The 21,753-nt window shown below is 43.5% G+C and overlaps 1 protein-coding gene across 1 annotated transcript in view; it reads left to right on the top strand.

Moving 5' to 3' along the window:
- The window catches only part of LOC135393033 (phospholipid-transporting ATPase ABCA3-like), a 241,869-nt gene that overhangs the window by 125,688 nt on the left and 94,428 nt on the right, over positions 1 to 21,753 (top strand). Inside the window, exons 17-18 of the mRNA XM_064623623.1 lie at positions 4,489 to 4,952; positions 16,463 to 16,588. Coding sequence (XP_064479693.1) covers positions 4,489 to 4,952; positions 16,463 to 16,588 — 590 coding nt within the window. The remainder of the gene's footprint in view (positions 1 to 4,488; positions 4,953 to 16,462; positions 16,589 to 21,753) is intronic.

The following is a 21,753-nucleotide window of genomic DNA, read 5'->3' as shown; positions in this document are numbered from 1 at the left end:
AAGCAATGAAATACAAGACAGAAGACACTTCATGTAAGAGTGCACCGGTAAGAAGCCATAATAGTGAGCCATAGTAACATATGACAAGTCGTGCGAACATTGGGAGGTTTGTGTGTGGTAGCCTGACCTTTAGAGGATGCGCAATTAGCACACACAAGCCTATGCACGCTACAAGACATTGCGTGGTACAAGACATGGCGTGGTGCACTTATGATCTCATAAGGGTCCTGCTCAAGTTTGGATAGGCTCAAGTTTTGGAAAGGGTTACAAGCTTTCAAGCTAGTTCACTCCACCATCACACGTCACTGCAACACAAGGTCTGTAATCTATGGGAGTGCACTAAGCAATATATGCCACTGGTATGACATAGTTCCACAGGCAATAGCTCTGCACGGTATATGCACATGACAGTCAACCTGAGACATTAAAAATAACGCAATGCACAGAATGCATAATAAGGACCAAGCCACACTATATTACTCAACAAAGCAGTCCTTACTACGAACAATGTTCCTAATCTTCCCTGAAGCATTTACGTGGTCTTCATGTGCACCGAGTAAAATTATGACACAGGTTAAACAAATATGTACAAACAGCAGTCCAGCAATTACAACCTCAGCCTTGCAACTTGCCCTGCTGCCCTAGGATGCACTGTACCGCCCTTCTGCATTTTAGCGTCCTCACGGATCAAAACAAACGCACTCGAAGAAAAGGACTGAATAAGTGAGCATACACTGACAGAGGACATAAAGTTGAAATGTTTCGTTTGACCATATCTAAGATTTGCCGATAGCTTAGACCTGACCCCTAGGCGGTAAGGAACCTGTCAACATTGCACTCAAAAGCTTCTTCGCATGTGTTAGCAAATGCAGCAATGTTCTTTCAGACTCTGCACGCGTTCACAGATTGTTCTTGATTGCCGACGTCGCTGTAGATCTTTGTGCAGTTCTTCGTTGCAAGCCTGGAATCCGTGCACCTTTTGCCGCAGCTCCTGCAGCTGGCTCCTTGGGTGTTATTGTGCTGTCTCTCATTGAATCACGTGCTACTGAAGGAGAAATTGCTCACCCGTGCCTATGGGAATGATGACAAAAGGAAAGGGTTACCGATTGCAGAAATTGTGACAACAAAGCTACTCAATGGGCGTGCATACCTGCAGCTCGAGTTGGTGGTCTTGATGGCACTTGTAGAAGATTGTCAACCGCAGGTGCTCGCATAGCGGTGGTCCTGAAAGGAGGAGTCGTACGTCACGATGCTCAGTATTCTGCTAGGTGGTGAGACCTCAGCCCCATTCCTGTTGTGCAAGGTGGTGCACTGGTAACTTCAGGTTACGCCACTTTCTTATGTCAGTGTACCACTGCTGTCGCGGTGATGGTGATGATCCTGAAGGGGTAAGCGTGGTGGCCCAGTGCTCCCTGTATCACCTTCTGTCCCTGCAGTTTCACCACCGACGGGCCTGCTGGGCACCAAGATGATGACATGCTGTCCGCTGTCCTCCCCAACGCTTCTGCTTTATGCTATATGGTGTCAACATACGTCTGGACAACAATACATGCATCTGTTTTACTCCTTTTGAGGTCATGCTGATATAATGATAGGAACACAGAAAATATTGCTCAGTTCTATGTTTCTGTTGACTCCATACTTACCAGCAATATATGAAGAGCACTTAAGTGTCGGGACTGCACCCGACCTCAGCCTTCCTGTGTGTAAAGTGCAGTCTGTCCAAAGTGTTGTGCACAGAGCAACGCGGGGTGCCAAGGAAAAAGAACAACTCTGCAGCTTCACGTCATAAAGTTCCAGCTATGCTAGCACCTGTAAAGTGGTTCCTGTTGTAAGTAGAGGTTACACAAAATGTATGCAGGATATTACACAAGAACCGGCCGGTACCCCAAGCATGCATCAGACTGTGAAACACCAAGACCCAGAGCCCACTGCAACACCATGTTCAAATGCACAACCTCGAAATGCAATCAGAAGCAAGCAAGAAAGCAAGCCCAAAATCATACCCAAGTGCCCGCCAGATAAACCACATAGCTCCAGAATCCATTCAAATATCGGCAGGAGGAATCATGTGACAAGCTCGTGCCTCTGAGGTGCAGTGGTGCACACTGTTTAAATTCGCGCACCCAATATCAGAAACAGCAAGGCACGTGCTTAATATCTTGAGTGTTTACCAGCTCAGTTGATGTTGATCAATGCGGACAGATGTTCACCTAACAACAGCGCTGAAAATCACACTATCGTTGATGCATCAGCAAACTATCACATGTAGTTGCCTGACTGTTTCTTTTTTTGTTTTTCGCTCTAGGCATCCCATCATATCCAAAGCTAATCTCTTGAAGCATGCGTAAATGAGAATAACTGCAGACGCATGTGTATATGCACGTGTAGCGCTTCTCAAAACATCAATGCTTCTTCAGGTGCTCACCTGCCAGGATCCTAAAGAAAACGGTAGAAAGTTGTGCCGGTTGTGTGGTGCCGTCAGCGAGTCTCCTGTGTTGTTCAGACGGCACGCCTATGTGTGTATCTGGACATGGCTCACGCCTTTACTGCGGCCTACAATAGGGAATGTTCTGACTATGCTCAGCTTCTGTACTGCACGTTCAGCTTACCTTCCACTCCCCAAATGTGTAACTCGAGTGTTCTTGTACGATATAGCAATAAATACCAGGGTGTCGAACCGTAAAAAATGAGGGATTCGGGTTCCTGTGGCTTTGAATTCGTTCCAGTTCAGTTCCGGTTCGGCCACGCCGAAAATCGAACCAGTTCACAAACCTGTTCGCAGCCCGAAACCGGTTCAACGCTTCCATTTTATATGTTCCATAAAATTGCTTTTATCAGGGAATGCGTGGCTAACAGCTTACTGCTGTTGTCTGCATTGATGTTTTTAGCGGTTTTTAGCGGATCTCTGTTCAAAGTTATCCAGTGTTGGCGAAACCGGGCCCTAGACGACGGTACTTGCCGGCACACTGCATTCACAGCGTGAATCGATCTGAAACCGTACTGTAGCATGTCGAAAATAAGCCTGCCGGCCTTCCTCTGTCCGAGCTCACAGCAGTGTACTATAGTTAACCCACAACGCAAAGGCAATATGTCACGACACAATTGCACTAGCAATAAGTAGAACTGCATTTACTTTTCAAACCACGACCAATCCAACAGGCACCCGTTCTGCGTACACTGATTCTCCACTTCTCACGTTTCTGACTTGTTTAATTTTTACTGCTCACGTGTAAAGGGAAACGTTGGGCGCTTACTTAATCACTAATTCGTCTTATAGAGCTACATAACTGGCCTACTCCATTCCTGTTTCATTCGTCCGCTTGGCGCCTCGTATCTGAAGAGTCGACTCCGCAGCGCGTGTGTGGGGCGCTAGCCGCGGCGCTGACAAGGACAACTGCGCTTCATCGTGTTAACAAGACGCTGAAAGTATACTTACTATACAACGTCGTTTGATTGCTAGGTGAAAATTTCCGAAATCCGTGATATGGACGCGTGATGATGATACCAATGTGTCTTCGTTCGGGGATTGAGAGGAACTCTTATGCGGACTTTATGTCCGAACCGTTTTGTTGCGAACCGGTTACCGCTATTATTTTTTACGGTTCTGCTCCTGTTCGGGTTCGGTTCCGGCAAAAATAACGGTTCGGGTACAGTTTTCGGTTCGACACCCTGATAAATACACGCAAAAAATGCGAAGCAGTCCGTGCGGCACAATAAACGGAGAAACTTGAGGAACTGCACATGTGCAGCTCCCGGAGAGCAGCAGGATGCGGAAACTCGCTTACTATCTACGACTTTGACGTATGCATAGAGCAGGCAGAGGAGTACATTTTCCTATATTGAATAACCGAGTAAGTGATTAGTACACACCTAACTTTGCATTCGTATTTGTCCTCGCAACACCGAGGTTCGCTCGCGCATCAAAATACCAGGGTTGTCGGGTCAGATTTCGTATTTTTTCCCGCGTTCGCTACCTTTTCATGTTTACCTTGGATTAGCCCTGTAGTTCTGTGAAGAACTTCAGGTGCGGTTTACAAGGATTTCGTCGACCTGTAAATGTGCACGCCTGTCACCTCTTTTCAAAAGAGAAGCCAGAGACGCCGATTTAGGGTAATTAACCCAAACAACCAACCAATTATTGCAGTGAATAGAAATGAATTTCGCGAACGGCACGCATCTCTTGTAGTGCTGGACAAAAGTTTACGGAACACCCTCCGAGGCATTTATTCCTCAGAGTGACACGCTAGCAGTGAATGGGACAGCACGGACTTACAGACATGTGCTTGGTTAACCCAATCACCTGTTTGCATGTCCGCACGATCCCATTCGTTGTTAGCGGGTGACTCTGAGGAAGGAATGCGCTAGAGTGCGTGTTCCGTAAACTTTTGTCCAGCACTGTACAAGGAAGGCAGTAGCGATCCAATAATGCACCATTCTGTAAAAATCAAAGCCTGGAGTACCCTCAAAAAGTGTCCCTCACTGCAGAATCGAAGCCTGGTGGAACCCTTACTTCCCCTACAGCGAACTCATCTCAGCATACATTGCTTTTACTGCCCTGCTTCGAGCCACAACAAACGATACCACGGCCGAAATCTCCATAACGCAGCATTTGAGGGTGGAGGTGTCCAATGACACTGCCTTACCCACCATCCAGTACCGAGCTCAGAGCGCTGAAGAAGATAGTATAGTCTTTGGGAAGGTAATTGCGATTGTGGAGGGAATACTACCTCACGTACAAGTGGCGTCGGCGCTCATAGCGTCCAGCGCCGTTGTCTTCATCATCCACGAACGGACGTCGGCAAGCAAGGCGATGCAGCTAATGACCGGTGTATCAAGCTTCGTTTTTTGGTCATCTAGTCTCGTCTTCGATGCCATGGTCGCTATGACAACGTGGGCTGCTATAGGGATCATCTATGCTCTAAACTTTGGTCTTCTTCCGCTAAGTGCAGGTGAGTGTGGCTTCATGATTGTTTCCCTCCTGAGGATTGCAGTGTTCTCTGCTCTAATAGTTGGTACGACCCTGCAGATTTGTAGGGAGCCGCACGCACCGGTCTAAAAACAGTGTTCGCATTTTCTTATTTCGTTCTTTTCATCTGGTTTCTGGTAGAAACACAGTCATCCCTGCCTGCGCTACATTTCCTCTCCTTCCGCCCTTTCATTTCCTCCGTGACTTCTCACGTTACCCACGAGTGCAGAAAGTCTAGGAGCAGGATCAAAAACAGTTGGCAGTTTGCACGAAAAAAAAAAGCACGTGTTTGTTTTCTCTTCACGGGGTCTTGTGTGTGCTTCATTCATTCCACCTCACCTTGTGAGAACCCAAGAGAATTACTTTCAGAGTGACATTTCCAGGTTAAACTAAAGAGTGTAATCAGCGACAGGATTGACATACAAAGTTACATTGAGTCTAGATTTAAGGCGGACTCACTTCTTTAGAATGTGTATGGGGAATGTTTGTTCGCAAGGTTCCCGTAAACCTCGCTAAATGTCTATACGAAACAAGTACAGGCGTGTTCTCCTCGAGTTTATCTAGGGAATGACACATTTCTGAAGGCCTGACGCCATGCAGTGATTTTTGGCGAATTAAGTTTATCAAATTTTCAATACATGGGAGTCTATGGGAGACGCAACAAAATCGCTTCTCTTGGTGCGCCCGCCGGTGATATTTGGGCCAAAATGATGTAATTCCTTAGAGTTGCAGTCAAGTTGAATGCAATCAAGAAATTCGACAAGCTTACTGCAGTTTTCCAGATCTCTGCGAATGAAAATAATGGCTTGGTCGTTTGATAGCATGTTCTGCACGCTGGCGCCGATTATATTACTTCCTTAGAACACGCGAGAAAAGCAAAGCGAAGCAAATAACAAATAACCTCCCCTTGTTATTTAACTAACCAACAACCAACAATTTTGGGACGGTGCAACCAACCCTCTCCGGAACTGAACGTTAACTAGATCGCATGAGTTCGCCTTAAATGGAAAAAGAGCCCAATTGAAATGGAATATTGAAAGTGAGGAGCGGTTTGTGTACCAAGGCACGTCCTAAAAAGGAACCCATGGCAGCTGACGTTTATTAGCGTCTAAAACGTTCGCGTGTCATGCCGATAGTGGGAGCGACAAATGTCGGCACAGTTTCATGTGAAGTCGGCCCAGGCTGTGCGACTGCTAATAACAGGCCACCAGCCAACCAATATCCAATACTTCTAATATTACAAGGTATGGAGATCATACGCATATCTATTTTGCTAAGGCTAAAAACCCTTGGTGCTTTTAAAATTACTAATAGCAAGTATCTCGAAAGTTTAGATTTCTGAGTAAATAATGATCAATGATGTACGGTGCTACTAGTGGCGCCGCTACCGTATTCGATACTGCTTCTAGTTGCGCAGTAGTGATATCGATCTCGCTACATTGTAAAATTGCTAGCGCAAAAAAAAAAAAAAAATCCGCAACAAATTCGGGCAGCGGCGGACCCCTCCTCCGCTTCCGCTACTTTCAATCAAATGGAAAACGTGTAACACAGTAGTGAAAACAGAGATACACCAACAAAACATTTCTTCCTTTTTATTTCACTTTCTTGCCATTCAGGTGAACATGTCTCAGAATCCTCCTCGATTTCAAGTACAAATGATGCAATTCCCTTCTAGTTTCACAGGACCAACCCAGCACTTCTTTTTCCTTCGTTTTGCGTGCTCGTGTACTTTATAACGTTTCGGTAAACGCACAGTGATCAATATGGACGAACGGGGCCGATATTTAGTTATAGAAGCACATGCAAAGTCTATTTATTGTGCTTCGATTAGATACAATTTCATTTCTTCAGTGAAATTGCATTTTTCGCACTTGCTAAAGAGTATGTTGTGTCGTACGGAATGGAAACTGAGATATTGGAAGCACAAGACAATGTCTCATGGTCCTTTCACGAAAAAAAAAGCTTTACTTTGTATGTTCGTCTCTTTCTTTTATGGTGTTAGCAGACGTGGGTAAAGCATTTCTGTCGAGGTTGAATAATTTTAGCTGATATTCATCGTCAAATATGAAGCCTGCTGGTAGTGAGCTTTGCCCTCATTGACAGTCAATGGCACGGGACCTCTATGTGTTGTGTTTGTTTCGCTTCTGAATGCTCGGCGCTAGTTACACTCCACGTGACAGGCATGATTGTGATTTACGCATACACAGTAGGTACGAGGTCCCAAGGAAGAAAGGAAGCTTCACTGCGCGTAATACTGTTTGGATTCTGGGCGTGCTCCCCTCACTTCTTTGGGACCTCAAAGCGCATGTGTACCATATCCTAAATCATCTACCCTATCTTAAATCTACTTGATGGCATAAATTACCTGCATTCTATGCTGCACGTTGACCAATTGAAGGGGTTTAACAAAGAAAACATAGCTGGATACAACATATGCGTGAACTCCAAAGGTAAGCAGAGGGAAATTTGTCTGCGGTACTTTTATTTGTAAGCGGTAGCCGTGTCCCGTTACATTTTCCAATTTCTAGCGACACTATCGTACAGTCCTAGTTCTCAATGTTTCGGGAAGCGGGATTCCGTTACTTAGCTTCGGTAGCGGGCACTGCGCTGATATTAAGTTACAATTACGTCATCTCTAAACGTAAACAAAACTTGGACATCAGTTGCACATCAATAACGAAACAGCAACGAAACTCTCAGCTTTGATCATTAGAACAACAAAGCGGGCTACTTGGTAGTTATGCGTAGAGGCAGTACACAAATTAAGAAAAGGACGAAGAAAACACGAACAAGTGTCCGTGTTTTCGTCCTCCTTGTCTTCATTTGGGTGCTCATGACACGTCTCAGCATAAGTTGGCTGCTGTATGGTGGGGCAGACATTTATCATGGAATTTGCATGCCGGCCATCTGGCATCAAAGTTAGTTGCCATAATCAAGTGCCCAAAACTGACCCACTGGTAATCTTGGCTGGGGTGATAAAAAATAAAAAAAACCTGTTGTGTCTGTCATTACAAATTTAGTAGAATATTCCCCAACTGCTCCTATATTTGGCAACTGACGGTATTTTTACTGCAAACTTGTGCTTTACCTGGAGAAGGTCAATGGCAAGCAATACAGACGTTCAATTGCCGTATCTCGACGCGTTTGGCAAAATATCCAAGACGCAGCCATTTTTTCGGGAGGGAATTCAACGTTTAGTCATGCAACGTTGATTTATTATGTCATTTTCTACGAACTGAACTCGAAAATTTGCAAACTACAGGTCGCTTTTTTACCACACCAATGTGAAGCGCGCGCTGAATTTACTCAAGCTCATGAAATTGACACGGATATTGAGAAGCTGTCCCATCGGAAAAAGCTACCGGACGTCATGCTTTTCGGGGCGCTCAGAGCATAACGCTGGACGACTTTTTACACGGCTTGGTTGTCAGCCCGACGAAAGGAAGTTGCTAAACTCAGCCCACACAGCGATAGTAGAAAGAGATAAGATAGGCAGGCTTATCGTATCCCACTTCTGCTGGAATCATGCTCCCCTCTCCCAGTTTGTCCCAAATTGTCGCTTTTTCTACTATCAGACTGTGCGTTGGATTTCGCCACCTCCTTTCCACGGACTACACGAAGGCGCTGAAAAAGTCGTCGAGCGCTATGCTCTGGGGGCTCCGGAAAGCATGATGTTCGGCAATTTTTTTCCGATGGAATAGCTCCGCAATGTCCCTGTCGTTTATCATGAACTTGAGTAAATTCGCCACGCGCTTCACATTGTTGAGGTAAAACAGCGACATTTACTGCAAATTTTCGTAATTAACTCAGTTCGTAATAACTAGCACAATAAAACTCAAGTTAGATGACACTCACATCAAAAGGTGGCAAAAATCTGGCAAGAACAAATGCCGTTGACCCCGTGATTCTACGTGGCGTAGTTTTATTATTATTATTGTTCAATGACACGTTTTTTGCGACATCCTGTACATTCCCCATAGACTTTCTTAAAGGGACTCTGACCAGAAACTGTGGGAGCTCTTTCGTACCTGTAGTCGATAAAGCACCCAACAAGGACTCTCCATGCAAAAATTCACGCACTAAAACCCCACGGTTTCTCTAAACTCGAATTTTAAACATTCGACTTCATCCGAGTGCAGCACGCCTAGCGTCAAACCGAGAAAACATGCGTTTATATAGAATATCCACCCCGGTCCACCATCAAGATGACGTCAACACGGGGGCCACTCGCAACACCCACAATTGGCTCAAACGCGTCACGTGGTCACGCAATATCTGTCAATTTCCTTCATGAAATGGCATTTCTACGTTGATATGTTTTCGTTACAGAGCCTCAAAAAGAAAAAATATACCCTGCATTTATCACCTGCAACAGTTTCTACGATTTTCTTTTCAATCTGTACACGGCGTTCGATATATGCTTCCGTATCCGGTCAGCTGTAATGGATGCCGTATGCCGAGCTTGCGAACTGCGAACTTGTGTGACTCCCGGTTCATCCTCTTTGTTCGGGTCATTGGGTTGGTGTTGGAGTTGGTCACCATATTCTGAACGTTTCACCTATCGTTGCGGTGTACTGTTCTTGATCTGCTGCGAAGCGACGAACCGCAACGGCAGTCATTCGCCTCAGCGAACTTCTGTCTGCTGCATCTCAAAGGAGCATGGGGACCTGATGATACCTTCAACTAAAGAAACCAAATGTGCTCTCGTGTGGTCCTGACGGAAAAGTAGTATCAACAAGGTTAGCACATTTATTTTTCAGTTCCAAGTCTACGTACTGAAAACCATGCAGGTGCAGTCGATCATTCTCGTAGCTGTTGTGTAACGCGTATGCTTTCTTACATATCCCACAGAACCCTCCACTTTTTCGACCAAGTTATCGTTATGAGATCCTTCTGATGGCTTCTTACTAGGCTATGCCGCTCCGAAGCATTGAGATGACGAAGCGTCGTGGTTGCTGCACCTCTGCCTTCGAAAGATGAATCAGTCATTCCACACTGTGCTTACTGGCTTTGTGTAGAGTCTTGCAAATCCGACAGACTTGGACTGCCTTTTTCAAGAAAGTTTGAAATGTAAGTATGTGTATATTGGTTTCACATATCCACCACATATTGAGCGTGTGTATGATTGTACTTTATATGATTTGTATCTGTATTTATTTGTATTTGTATTTGTATTTGTATGATTTGTATTTGTATATGATGTGTATGATTGTACTGCTACAGCGTATCAGCGTACATTATTATTCAACACGTAGTGTGGCAAACTCGACATCAGTCACACAAAGCCAACAATTGCCTTTTCTTCAATTGCTTATTTTTATCATATCATGTTTTTGTCTATATCTCAATTTACCAACCAACAAAGTATATTATTTTAGTATAATCGTCTGATATTTAACAAGTCACAGTTTTACCATGGTTTTGGCACACTATAGCCCGAGTTGCTTATGCGTCATTAAATTGAATCATCGTCATCTTCAACTGCCATTATTCAATTGAAGTGCCAGGTGGATATAATGATATGGCAAGATATATTTTTTTGCTGTCATCCTGGAATTGCTCATTTCAGAAGAATAGTCACCGTGAAGTTTGTTTTCGTTTTCAGAAACATTAAGAGGACTAAAACCAAACACTTTTCTTTCAGAGCATCCCTTATGCACCTGCATTTCAATTCCAATCTGTATTACAAGAATGACAGACCACTCAACAGAGATGAACATCTGAAAGTGAAAGAGCTGGAATGAAGATACGTTAATCTGTGTCAAAGGTTCTTAGTATGTGTGCGAGTCGAGGACATAGGTCTCAAGCTTATTCCTGTCTTCAGAAGAGGTGACAACTATGCTCCTTCTATCTATTAACCAGCTCCACTTTTTAGGGTTCCCTGTAAACTAATGGAGCACATCATGTACTACCACGTTGTCAACTAAGTTGACTCTGTCAATTTCTTTTTTTAAATTCCAGCATGGCTTTAGAAAAGGGTATTCAGGCAAAACTAACGTAGTGGAATTCGTTCACAGCATTTCAAACTGTCTTGATTTCTGGGTCCATGTAGATGTAGTATTCTTTTTATTTTGTAAGGGCTTTTGACACTGTGCTCTACGCTCGCGTGTTGGCCAAAGTAGCCTAATTAAAATTTGATCCTGCTACCTGGATATGCAGTTTCTCAACTAACCGTAACTGTGGCGACAACTCGTGAGGAGAACCTATCATATCGCCACCATGCAGCATTTGTTATATTACAATCGCTTCACATTTTAATCTAGTCAAAAGCAAGGCCTTTTGGTGATCGGTCTTGTATAATTACGTGCCCCTCCGTTATGTAACACCACACTGGGTTCTTCAACCTATGAGAGAGAAATAAATATATTGCCAAGTAAATTGGTCTACAAGGCTCGTTATTCCATTTCGCCACACTACCACAAGCAATTGTTAGAGTAGTGGCCCAGGGTATGAAGCTCGTCACTAATCATCATTCAAACAAAGTTCATAATGTAAAATGCTTTACTCAGAACACTGGCTTAACACAACAATTAAGAATAAAGAGAGTAAACGTTTCATTGCCTATCCAGGTGGCATCATCCCTCCAACAGAGAACAATCAAAAACAACATCGAAGGAGTCAAATCGGTGGTCCGCATTCCTTTCATCCAATGTATTTCATACGCTATTTGGAGGGCACTGTGCCCATCAGGCATTTTGACTGTGCATATCAAGTTGAGTGCATAGAATCTGATGCAACCTACATTGGCGAGATAGACAAAAGACGTGGGACAAGACTAAAAGAGCCAGTTGCCAGGGCTACTAATGCTTAGCTTAACTAAACAGGACCGAATCAGTCTACCACTGCTGTCCTAAGGGACATATATTTTGATGGTGCAGTAACCTTTGCTCATGACTAACGATGGGACCCTAGAAAGTTCTTAGAATCCTGCTTTATCAGGCGTGATGCTTCAGCCTGTAATACATACCGTGGCCCCCTATCGGATGTGTAAGATTCCCTCTTAGATAGGCTGATGTGCTCATCTTTGGCCTCTGTTGTACTGATGATGCCACCCGGATAGGCGACAAAACGTTTACGCTCTGTTTTTATTCGTTGTGTTGAGCGGTGTTTGCAGTAAAGGACGCTACATTATGAGGTTGTCACCCGGCTTTTGGAATATATTTTCAAATAAAGTTGTTGTTTTACAAAGCTCAATACATTGCAGAAATCATTCTTGTTGCCTATTGTTTTGGGGGTGCCATTCTAGCAGTCACATGAAGCACTGAAGGGCCAATTAAAAAAGTAAAGGCAGTCTGATTTATGTTCTTGCCGACATGGCACAGCGTATGTACGAGGTAGTTCCATTTCAGAAGCCTGAGAACACTCAAAGCAATTAGTGTGCTAGCATCAGATATGGTGTACAGCATTACATATTTGCTTTTGCTAGGGCAACTAAGAAGGGTGGATAGAAAGGCAGTTACAACCTGTTTCCACAAAAGACACTCAGATTCATTAGCAATTTCCCCTAAGAGAGCCAAGGCTTTTTCTAGATTACTAGAACATGGGTACCTGGTTATAAATAACAAGAATTCATCTACCAGAAGTCAGTGTTTCAAACACCCTGCTTTCCATCAACACTATTAAAAGGTGTGACCCCCAAACCCACACAAAATTCCTGGAGAGTCTTTACTGGACACTGTTGCTGTCCCTCTCACCAGGTGCTCTCTATGAACCCGATTCACAGTTCTGGATGCACTGCCTGATCTAGCTTCAGCATGCTTTCCCAACACGAATGGTAACTGCTATGAGGAGTGTTGTACTTACTGAAAGCAACATGAAATGCTGTACCTTGACAGGTAACGTTGATATCTTTCTTAAGACCGTAGAGAGATGTTCCTTGCTCCCTTTCTTCCAAATCTTACTATCAGACGCAAGCCCACTTGCCACCAAGCCAATGAGATGTGCCTCACAGTCAGTGCAATCAAGGGAATCAATCACTGAGGCTCAGAAAAGCTGTTTTCCATCGGGATCTGATCCAGCACTGAGCCGTGAGTAGCCCCGTGAAAGTACCAGGGTTTCTTCGAATTTTAGATGTGCCAGCATTTGTTTTCCTCCCCTCCTTCTTTTTATGTAGTAGCTGATTACTTTAGCCTTGTACTGCTTTGGAGATTGTGGAGATGATGTAAGAGGTGGAACTAGGCTTTATGCAAAATGAGGCAAAGTGTGACTATGTACAAATCTTCTGAGAATGTCTATGTATCATTCACACAAAGAGAGGATACGTGTTACATCTTTTTCCGGTTTTGATATTTATTTATTTATGAATATGTCTCAAAGGCCATTGCAGGCATTACATGAGGGGGGACATCAACATGGGTCACTTAACAAATACGGAAGTTACAAGGAACATACATATTTGGAAGACAATACTCTATTTTTTGTTCGTTCATCAGTCTTGCTCAAGAAATTGTTCACTGTAGCAATGGTACACAATGTCACGAAAGGAGTGCTCATCTATCGTTCCGCAAGACTCATTAAAAAGTACTAGTGTTGTGTTTCAACACAACATGTTGAACTCATGAACCATGCATCATCCTGAGAGCAATAGATAATCCTAAATACAGATGCTGAATTATTTTAAATGTGATAGACGAGCTGTGCGAAGAGGTACCCCCAGTTAGGATCTTGGGTACTTGAAGCCTGTGGCATTTTCTGTGGGAAAGGCTTGCCAGACCCTCTTCACTGCACAGGCTGGGATGACCATGATCTTGTTTTTTCCAAGCTTGTGCCATACTCACCTTGCAAACTGGCAATACGCAGTGTATCTGCATCGTCTACACAGATGTACATAAAATATAGTTTAGGCAAATAGGTAACCGGTTACAGTACAGTGTGTGTGCATTGTCATTTCTACATGTACCTGAGAGTAACTGCAGTTTACCTGCCCACACCTTGTACATTACTACACATGCTGTGTTCTTTTAGAACCCAAAGTTGTTTTACTTTTCACTGAATCGACAATCAAGAACACTCAATATCGCTAAAAACCTACGCTAAAACCTTATGCACAGGGCAATACATAAAAACGTGACTCAGGACACAGCACACTGACAATTACAAAATTGCCTATATTGGTTTTCTCCAGTTCAGAGTCGTGTACTGTATAGCCTTTTTATGTGCTGCGCCCTGTACTGGAGTTTTTAACGACTCTATTGCAGGACCAAACCAGTTTTGGGCGCCCAAATTTTAACATCGTTCGACAAGGACACATGTGACTTACTTGTGAATACAGTCGCTCATAGGTTCGCGTGCCCACGGAGTTCAATATGCGACCTTCAGGACAGTCATATTGAAGAATAGAAGTTGGAAATCTTTGTGGGTTGTAATGCACTCATACCGCAGTCATTCGGCAGTGTTTTCGAGCTCCTTGCAGCACAAGCATTCGATCTGCTTCGGCATTATGACACACCAGCCACACCGGCACCATGAACAGCAAGTGCGCATTAGATATCAGAACACGAAATTTCTGCGAACGTTTACATGTTCGATCACAGTGTGCGTTAAAAGGCTCATCGCTTACCTGAAGACAGGCGACTCATGCTGTTTGCTTCATCTGTAACTGATGTTCGTACAGCTCTGACTTCGTCTCGCATTCGCGGCATCGGCGACGTTTCGAAAGCCTACCGAGCTGTTCAGCACGCAGAATTTTCTTCTCGATGTCTCGATCGCAGAAAGGTCAGGAAGAAGTTCCGGGCTCGAAGTCTCCGCATTTCTGCCTTCGACGTCCATATTGCCCGATCGGGCATTCCGGACGGATGCCGGCGCTCTCACAGACTCACTAACAACAGAACTTCCGGTCCGGGCGCCCAATGAAACGTGGCCCTCGTGACTTCGTCACGCACACGGAAATTGGCGGATGTCCACTGCAAAGAGGCTAGATTTCGGCCCCGATTGCGCGAGTTGAGGGGGAAAAGCGAAGCCAGTTTTCAGCTCCCTGTTTGGCAAACTTTGCCTCCGCGCACAGCCAAAATATTTCGCGTGTGGCTTGGAGGCATATTATACCTTCGTAATAGATGCAAACGAAATATTTGTCGAACTTCTGGTCAGAGTCCCTTTAAGAAGTGAGTCCGCCTTAAGTACCAGTTTTCGTGCCGGCTGATGTGGATATTCGGCAAATTAGGAATTTTGTTCTGCTATTAACGCCAGCGCCCTAAAGAAGAAAATCATGTCGGGTTCCCATAGTTCTACTTAAGTTACCTTTCGCCACAAATCATGAGTTCTTGTTTATTGCGGTATTGATTGCCGATTGTGCTCTGGGCATTTCTACGCAACAGAGACCTCACGCCTTTGCTCTATAACTTTCGAGTTTTGACCCATTCTTATTATTCAACGAAATTATGAAAGCTCGTTACTGCTGGCGCCGGCTGTTAATATAATCAAAGTAGGAGAATACCGCAGGTTAGCATGTGCAGTGCAGTTTCTGAAGGGAAAACATAATATGAATCTTGCTCGTTTCTCTTGACGCATCCTATATGTCGTTTCGGTGTCCTACGCTATTGTAATTGTTCTCACGTGGAATTATAGAACTATTTAAATCATTTGCAGTTTCAAATTATTAAACTAGGTTCAAGCCTAAGACTAACCTAGTCTACGTACAAGTTTAACCTATTCTAAATTTCCTGCTCTTACTGTGACGGGCCACAGGTTGAACAAATATTTGAGGTTCTTGTAATGAACTCCTTGAGACCTGAGGCGGAACGTTTAAGAACAAGTTTACTTTCCCACCACACTTAAATTAACGACAAAAATCCATCATCAAGTCCCATGCAGTGCCGATCAAGCGGCTGCTCGTCGTTCCGTTGGAATCTGAATTCTCCTGTCCTTCTCTTCTTCGTCGTCTGCTCTCTGCCCTTGACTCTTTGTCGTCTTCTCTCGGAAGACCGAATCCTTACAAAATTTACAGGAGAATTCAAACCTTCAAGAATAAAGGAGGCCTCTGCACTTCCCTTTTTCCCTGTGAAGCAGACTGCTCGGGCAGAGCGATGTACTTTCCCGCGAATATCACAGGTCTATACGATACGTCTACGAAATAAAATACAACGTAAAAAGCGTTTCTTTCTTAGATCGTCTGTCGGAACACAATGCCATAAGATTTATAGGTGTCACATTCAGCATTCCGAAATTCAATTTCCGTAAGGTGCATGACGACTAAACTTCCGCTTACCAAATGAGGCTGAAGAAAGGGATGTCTTTAAGAGCCTAGACAGGCAGTTGTTTATGTATTTGGTGTCGTGTAGTGAAATGGGTGAAGTTAAGGGAACGTGATGTTGGGCATCACGAAGTAACAATGTCGCAATAGCGTACAGGAGCCCAAGTTATGCTTCCAGTTGACCAAGTCCCATTAAGCTGCGTTTGATGAATTCACAGCTTGAGTAAAATATCACATTGGTGGTGATTCCGCTGAATAGCTGGTGTGCTTCGGTATTCCTTCTAGCAACCAAAGCGTCTTTTCAGCTGCCCTGGTCATCTTGACATTGGTCTTCGTGGCAGCGAGTATGAGCATCGTTTATGCATTATCGCATATCGTCGACCAGCAGTACACTGCGTATGCCGGTACTTTCGTTTTCTTCTACATCTCAGGTAAGTTGGTCTCTCCTACAATACACGCGGCATTCCAGTGCGCCTCGAATTATATACAGCATAGTATGCTGTACTGTACATTTTGAGCAAGAGCGCATATACGATCATTCAAACATGGAACAGAGACACGACCTCTTGGCAACACAAGTTCTCCCTCTTCGTTCCGCTTTTCACTGCATAGATAAACCGGGACTAGGGTGAACAAGGAGAATAGTGAGACCTTAATTATTTTATACAAAATGTTCTGCCATTCTAAGACACGTAAATAAAGGATAGGGTGTGAGTATCAGAGCTATGGTACATTGTCAGTGAAGGCAACAAACAAAATTCTGTTAGGAACGGGACACAAAACAATGCTGCAGGAATCTAATATGCATCGGTGGTAATCAATATAATCGGTTGGGAAACTGGAAAATGTCATTATGGAGCACTGGATTGCGTGTATAGATCTAATCAACAGAAAGATCATTACCCGTATTCACCAGTCGACTTAAACCATTGGTTTAGTGACGTCGGGTTTAAATCGATCACGTGATCTCTCCGGCTATGAAGCGCCATCCAAAGGGTTGACCACAACGCATGCGCATTATTCACAATGTCACGCGACGGTTGAGGGGAGGGAGAAAGTAGCAGACGACAGAAGTGCGAAGGAGGGAGGCTCCTGTTGTTTTATATTTTTTTATTATGAGGTTGTTACGGAAGAAAATTTGAGATGGCGCTGCTGCAGGTGGTTGTGGATCAGGGTATCGGTAATCGGTGGTTAGATCTGGTTGGTTAGATATGGTTGTTATGGTCGCTAAAAAGGTGTCATAGTCAGCGTTTGCAATGTTTGAAAAACAGACGTAGGTATCCTCGCGGAGGTGATCGTTGTGCTATTGTCAGTGTTTGGTCGTCAATTGTGGTTGCGTGTAATAATTTCATCCGAATCGACCATCGCTTATTTATCGTCTGTTGTGCGATATGTGTGGTGAACTGCAACGATCAGGATTGCCTCTCGATTGCGGGGCATTCCAGCAGCGTCCTTTACACGCTTTCGAGCCTGGTGTCATGAGCGCAACGTGTGTGCAAGTGTTTGATCACTGTGGTCGATGTAAACGGAAAGAAAGTTTATGCAAGGGTGTCCTTATGTTGTATGGGGCTCCCACACGCACAACTTTTACGGTGCTATCGTTTGAGAAATCGACGTGATACTTTCAACGTGTCACAAACCTGCAACGCGTTAGGGTATCTCTTTGCTGGCTGTGTTTCTTTGGAGCGCGACTGATACGGAAGACGTACTCATGGCGCTGCCATGTTTGCGTCGTCGTCGTCCTCTCTCTCTCTCTGTGTGTGTGTGTGTGTGTGTGTGTCTGTCTGTCTGTCTGTCTGTCTGTCTGTCTGTCTGTCTGTCTGTCTGTCTGTCTGTCTGTTTGTTTGTTTGTTTGTTTGTTTGTTTGTTTTCATCATGTTACCCAGGGCGTCCTTGCTTGTGAGCGTGGAAGTGTCGTGACCCCCTGTCAGTGCGTTGCGTTGCTGTGCTTAACTCTGACCTCTTTTATTTCTGCATTTCGGCATATCAGATTATTGTAGAAATCACTAAGCACTAAATTGATTGTTCTGTTCAGCCCACAAAGATTCATCGTTACGTTGTGACTGTCTCTTGCTCTGATGAAATTTCACGAAATAGGAACATACCTAATGTATATATTTGTCATTACAGTTACTGAGCATATTTGTCATTTGACATGAAGCATTCGGCATTGTTAAAATAAATGGCCATACTTTAGTGCCAGCACACTTCGTCTGTACCATTCAGGATTTGTAGTTTAATGAGACCATGTACACAAAATACAGATGTTAAAATGAACCAAATATATCATAAAGGAGGAGGTGTTATACCAGTTTCACAAGTGGTGTTCAAAGGATAGAGCAAACAGGAATGGACCAAAGAAAACACATACAACAGCTGCAACATCAGCTACAAATAAGCCTGTGCTGTTATTTTGTTCAATAATTGCATTGTGCTTATTTCTTCAACTTCATATATTATTGAGGGAACACTTTTATGCAACTGGTTCGGGACTTACACATTTTCCATGCTCATTCTTTACAAGCTTCTCTTTCAACATCATACTGGCATTGTAAATTTCACTAGTATTATCATCGCACCATTACATGCCAAACCATCACGACCACCAATGCTTAAAAACTCCCCACAGCTCATGCCATGTCATGCTAAAATACGGCTGCCAACAGCACATCATACACTAACCAAGTGTAGCAAGGCAGGGTAGGTCGTACGAATTATGGTGTGTACACAGCCAAAGGACGCGGACATAAGAACAATGACACGGACGAATGCATCATGCACTACGCTCTGTGAAATCATTCCTTATTTAAGCTTTTAATTTAGGATTCCTGTTCAGAAAGAATTTGCGTTAGTGATGCAGTTAGTTATCACTCCACCCTAACACAGATCACTCAACTTTGACTGTGAAATGACATAAGAGGCCTGTGTGATGCCATGAGAATGATAACTGCCACTGTATAATTGTGTAAACTTATTTTGTTAATTTTTATTTCACCGCTTGCTTGGCATTTTTTTAGTTTTCCAGTCACGGAATAGTTCTCTGACTATTTTCCCCGTTTTCCATGCCTTACTGGATTGCAGACATCCTGAGATATACACGGTGATTCAAGCAACTGGACATTCGAGGATTACATGTTTGTGACCTGCCTCGACTAATTCTCGTTCTTTACACCGATGATAAAGCTCTGAAAAATCATTGCGCAGGCTGCATTTCTGCACTGTGTGGTTATGCAGTTTGACTGTACAGCTTTGTATTGAGAGATTGTGCTATTTCTTGAAAAAACAACACAGTGGAATATCAAAGGAAGGCACAACTACAGGTGCTCATTCTAGCATGAAATCTCTGTAGTAGCACTGATCATTGTCTGCTTGCTTTCTGTATTGATCTATAGCAGGCAGTTCACAATGGACAAATATGCACAATGCAAATAAGCTCACACAAAGAAAGAAATGCAACTTGAAATCACGTGCGTCTTAGCTACAATGTGTTGTATTACTTTTATTAAAATGTACATGTTTGTATATCTTTCTTCCACAATTTCACTCTTTTTTTGAACCACTTTGGTAGTTGTCACTTTGTGGAGGCGGACATATTCATCCAGTTGTGTCAACACAAATCTACGCAACTGGACAGTTTAATGTAGTGAGCATTGTGCACTGCGTCATGAAGGACAAAGTTTGGGAGCAGATTGGTGCCAGTCATTCAGTGAAGGTAGTTTGCACGAGATGCCACATATTCTCCTGGTGACGATGAGGGGGAAGGCGGCTTTCCAGCGATAAATGTATGTCATGGTGTCATGTATTGCAACAGCATTCAGGCACTGTTCCGAGTGACAGATCCATAGATGTTAAAACCATTTGTCATGACGCTGATGACACATTCTTAGCTACATCCGAACTTTGTTACCGTAGTATTCCAATATTCTGTATACCCTCCACTCACTGCTTTAGGAGTGCAGTGTGAGTCAAGGCAGAGGAGAGCTGGTGTGAAATGGGAGTACCCATTCTGCGTAGTTATTGTACAGGACATGTCGTACGGGAAAAACTGTGGACCCTTAGCATGCACCTGAGCTGGTGTAAGGGGAACAAGTTGTAACATAGTTGAATGTACAGTAAGGTATTACACATATGCATATTAGAAGTGGATATTGGTTTTGTTCACTATTTTTGAACTCAGCTATTCATAACACGTTGAAGACAGGCACAACACCAAATTAGAGGCATTGTGGCATTCGTGATAAATAGAAGCATGATAGCAATGTGCATGCGGGAGTATATTATAAATCATGTAGCATGATTCCATAGGAATGTGTTTTCCCATTCTTAAGATGTACCTCTACAGGATATGAGACTACACAACAAGGGTGCACTGATCACACTAGTGTAAAGCTACAGTGTTGTCGAGCAATTTTTAACAGTCGTGCTCAGAGAAATGATGCAGAACAGCATGCATACATTTTAGCTTGAAAGAAAAGCCTTGAGCTTCAGGAGACACAAAAGGGACTCTGTTTTTCTGTTTAGTACTATATTCACACTCAACACCTGAGTACATACATGGATAAACTCTGTGGCCATATGACAGCTATCAACAACATAAAAGGAGATGCATAATGTAAAAACCCCGAGACTAGGGAACACAAAGGGACAGACACAACAGACTTCGTGTTGTGTCTGTCTCTTCGTGTTCCCTAGTCTCGGGGGTTTTACATTATGCATCATCTTCACCAGCTCGCTTGCTTCCTAGCCATTCTTTCATTATAAAAGGAGAGATAGTGTAACATGGGTGCATGTTTACCCTGCTTTACTACTGTCATCAATATCCACACTGAACACGTGCACACAGAAATTAACTATGCAGCCATACGGCAGCTGTCTATAACGTAAAAGAATGATAGCTACTGTTAACAGGGGACCGTGCTCTTTCACGTTCTCGTGTGCTCAGTGTATATACAAACAGCTGCACTGGCAGGACAAATCTGTACCCATGCTAACAGAAGCTAACTTTCTTTTAAGTAGTTGACAACAGTCACGTGGCCATGTACAATATTTCCATGCACTCATGCTAAAGTTATGACAGAATCACATTTCCATTTTGATGTTGCGTGTACCAGCTGGCTACTATTGTAATTGTCAATGCCATCTACTGATAAGTCTGTACCCTATGTTTTGTTAAATCTATCTGGAAGGTGTTATATGCAGTAATTGCAGTTGATCTAATTTTCAACTTCAAGTGCAATGCAATAATGAGCAAAAGAGCTTAAAGTTTCTGTACACATTGCCATTGATTCCTATGCAATTCAGCTCTTTTGCAGTAAACCTCAGACATATTAGTGGAGTCAGCATGTGGAATGTAGCAAGGAGTTTTTTCCTTGAGCACCGTTGCTTACTTATGCTTTCACGTGACCTCATCATCTAATTGAGCAGGGTATCGAGAGTGCATGCCTCTATGAAAAAAGTCATCCTTGTGGGACTACGTAATAGCCTTTATTGTCTCAATATAAACAAAAATCTCACGAATACAAAGTTGTTGTGACGAATGAGTCCACAACAGAGATTTTTTAAGAAATTATCTCCAGAATATCTGTGCTTATACAAT

This window comes from Ornithodoros turicata, chromosome 4, assembly GCF_037126465.1.
Source record: "Ornithodoros turicata isolate Travis chromosome 4, ASM3712646v1, whole genome shotgun sequence".
NCBI lineage: Eukaryota > Metazoa > Arthropoda > Arachnida > Ixodida > Argasidae > Ornithodoros > Ornithodoros turicata.
This window is presented reverse-complemented; position numbering and strand designations above follow the sequence as displayed.